Source organism: Rhea americana, unplaced genomic scaffold (genome assembly GCF_003343005.1).
Source record: "Rhea americana isolate MKP2758 unplaced genomic scaffold, rheAme1 scaffold_639, whole genome shotgun sequence".
Classification (NCBI taxonomy): domain Eukaryota; kingdom Metazoa; phylum Chordata; class Aves; order Rheiformes; family Rheidae; genus Rhea; species Rhea americana.
This window is the reverse complement of record NW_028186800.1, coordinates 1-2,486: the sequence shown is the minus strand read 5'-3', so window position 1 is coordinate 2,486 and position 2,486 is coordinate 1. Positions and strand designations below refer to the sequence as shown.

Sequence of the window (2,486 nt, the reverse complement as noted above, 5' to 3'; positions counted from 1 at the left end):
GCGGCCCCCGCCGAGCCGAGCCGTGCCACGCCGTGCCGGGACAGGAAAGATGTGTTTAGGCAGCGCTCCGGCCAGGCTTTGATCCGGCGGTTGCACGGTCGGGAACAGGCAGTTACAGCAGAGAAGAAAGCACAAAAGGCGGCTCAAGCCTAAATTTAACAGCGGGACCTCGGCCAGCCGCCGGGATGGCCTTGCCCGGCCTGCTCCGGTGCTGCTGGCGCCGGGACCCTCCGGGACACCAGCGTTCGTGGGGACAGATCCTCCCCGGGGCGGCCGGGGGCAGGGCCGGGGGGGCGGTGTGGCTGGTGTGGGGCTCGGCTCAGGATGCGGCCACAGCAGCATCACCCCGGCCCCCGGCCCGGCCCCCTGCCCGCTGCTGTCTCCTGGGGCTGCGCGGGAGTCGGGGGGTCCCCGGGGTGCAGCGCTGCGCCGGAGCCGGGCTCTCGGCCCCGCTGCAGCGCCTTCTCCGCGTCCCCCAGGCCACCGCCACGGCTGCCCATGGACCTCGTGGCGCTCGCTCTCCTCCTGGGTAAGCGCTTCCCGGGGCCGGGGCCGGGCTCCTGGCGTGGGGCGCCCCGGGGTGCCGCGGGGTGCAGGGAGAGCCGGGGGCGGCGCCCACCGCAGGGGGGGGGGCAGCGAGGGCCTGGCGCTCGGCTGCAAATCCCAGCGAGGAATCCGGGCCGCGCTGAGCCCGGCGGGATTAGCGAGCGCCTGACCTGGCTCCCGGCTCCCGCCGGCACCGCGCCGCCGGCCGCCCGGTGCTCTCCGCCCCCCTCCTCCCCCCCGGAGCACCATGGGCGCGCGCGGCTCCACCGCACGTGCGTGCATGCAGAGCACGCGGAGCGCACACGCACGCTCGCAGCGTGTGTGAGCACGCACACGCTCGTGCACGCGTGGCGCCGGACGCAGCGCGCCGGGAACCCGGGGGCACCCGGGCCGGCAGCACCCGTGCCCCTACGTGCCCAGCCACGCTCCGCATGGGCCCTTTGCACACGCAACCGCCCTTTCTGTGCACACCTACGTCTCTTGCACACGCGCGCACACACACCCCACCCAAGACCTCCCGCCGGGAGTCCTGTGCCCTTACTCCCCCATCGTCCCCCCGCGCCCGAGGCCCCGGCCAGCCCACTGGGACCTTTCCAGGTCATGGAGCTTCGTGCTGCATCACTGGGTCAGGATGTGGGGACGGGATGGGGTGGCATGGGGAAGGACAGGGGCACAGGGTGCGTGGGGGTGAGCAGGGGTGCAGGACAGAGGGTGCAGGGGGCGCAGGAGCCCCGGCGCAGACCCCCTCCAGGCCCATCCTTGCGCTCTCGGCAGTGGGGGTGCCGGCGGCGGCGGGCTCGGAGGAGCCCGACCTGTCCCACGGCTGCGCCCAGGGCAGCTGCTACCCGGCCACCGGGAACCTGCTGGTGGGGCGAGCCCAGAGCCTCAGCGCCACGTCCACCTGCGGCCTCCATGGGCCCCAGGAGTACTGCATCGTCAGCCACCTGCAGGTGAGCCGCGCGGCCCCGGGCACGCACGACCCCCTGCACGTGCAACCCGGCACGCACGACCCCCTGCACGTGCAACCAACCCGGCACGCATGACCCCCTGCACATGCAACCCACCCGGCACGCACGACCCCCTGCACGTGCAACCCGGCACGCACGACCCCCTGCACGTGCAACCAACCCGGCACGCATGACCCCCTGCACATGCAACCCGGCACGCACGACCCCCTGCACATACAACCCACCTGGCACGCACGACCCCCTGCACGTGCAACCTGGCACGCACAGCCCCCAGCACGTACAACCTCGGGCATGCACAACCCACCCAGCATGCACAACCCTCAACATACAGAACCCTGGGCACACACAACCCTGGGCACGCACACCCGCTGGCACGCACAGCCCCTGGCACGCACAGCCCCTGGCACGCACAGCCGCACGCGCGCAGCCCAGACCCACGTGGCCGCGGGCTCGGCCGGGCTCGGGGTCCGGCGCAGCGCCCGGCCGGCGGCCCCCGCCGTTGAGCCGCTCCCCGGTGCAGGACTCTGAGAAATGCTTCACCTGCGACTCGCGGGACCCGGCGCTGCGCGACAGCCACCGCATCGAGAACGTCATCTACCTGAGCGGCCCCGACGGCGAGCGCACGTGGTGGCAGTCGGAGAACGGTGAGGCCGGGCCGGCGGCGCCGCGGGGCGCGCGGTCCGGGGCGGGGGGGGGAGCAGCCGTGAGCCGTCCGTCCCGCAGGCGTGGAGCACGTCAGCATCCAGCTGGACCTGGAGGCCGAGTTCCACTTCACCCACCTCATCATGACCTTCAAGGTAGCGGCGCAGGGCAGGGCGCAGCGCGGTGCCGCCGGGCGCCCGCCGGCGCCGGCGCGGCAGAGCGGCGCCCGGGGGCACGGCCGCAGCCTGGCGTCCCGCAGACCTTCCGGCCCGCGGCCATGCTGGTGGAGCGCTCGGCCGACTTCGGGCGCACCTGGCGCGTGTACCGCTA

The 2,486-nt window shown here is 74.0% G+C and overlaps 1 protein-coding gene across 1 annotated transcript; it reads left to right on the top strand.

The window, feature by feature from the left end:
- Positions 1-445: 445 nt before the first annotated feature.
- Positions 446-2,481, top strand: LOC146586916 (laminin subunit beta-1 variant-like; the record flags this gene model as incomplete). Its single annotated transcript, XM_085320463.1, has 5 exons — positions 446-529; positions 1,321-1,496; positions 2,035-2,158; positions 2,238-2,311; positions 2,416-2,481. Coding segments are annotated over exons 1-5 (471 nt in total), but the record flags the coding sequence as incomplete, so codon positions are not given.
- Positions 2,482-2,486: the final 5 nt, after the last annotated feature.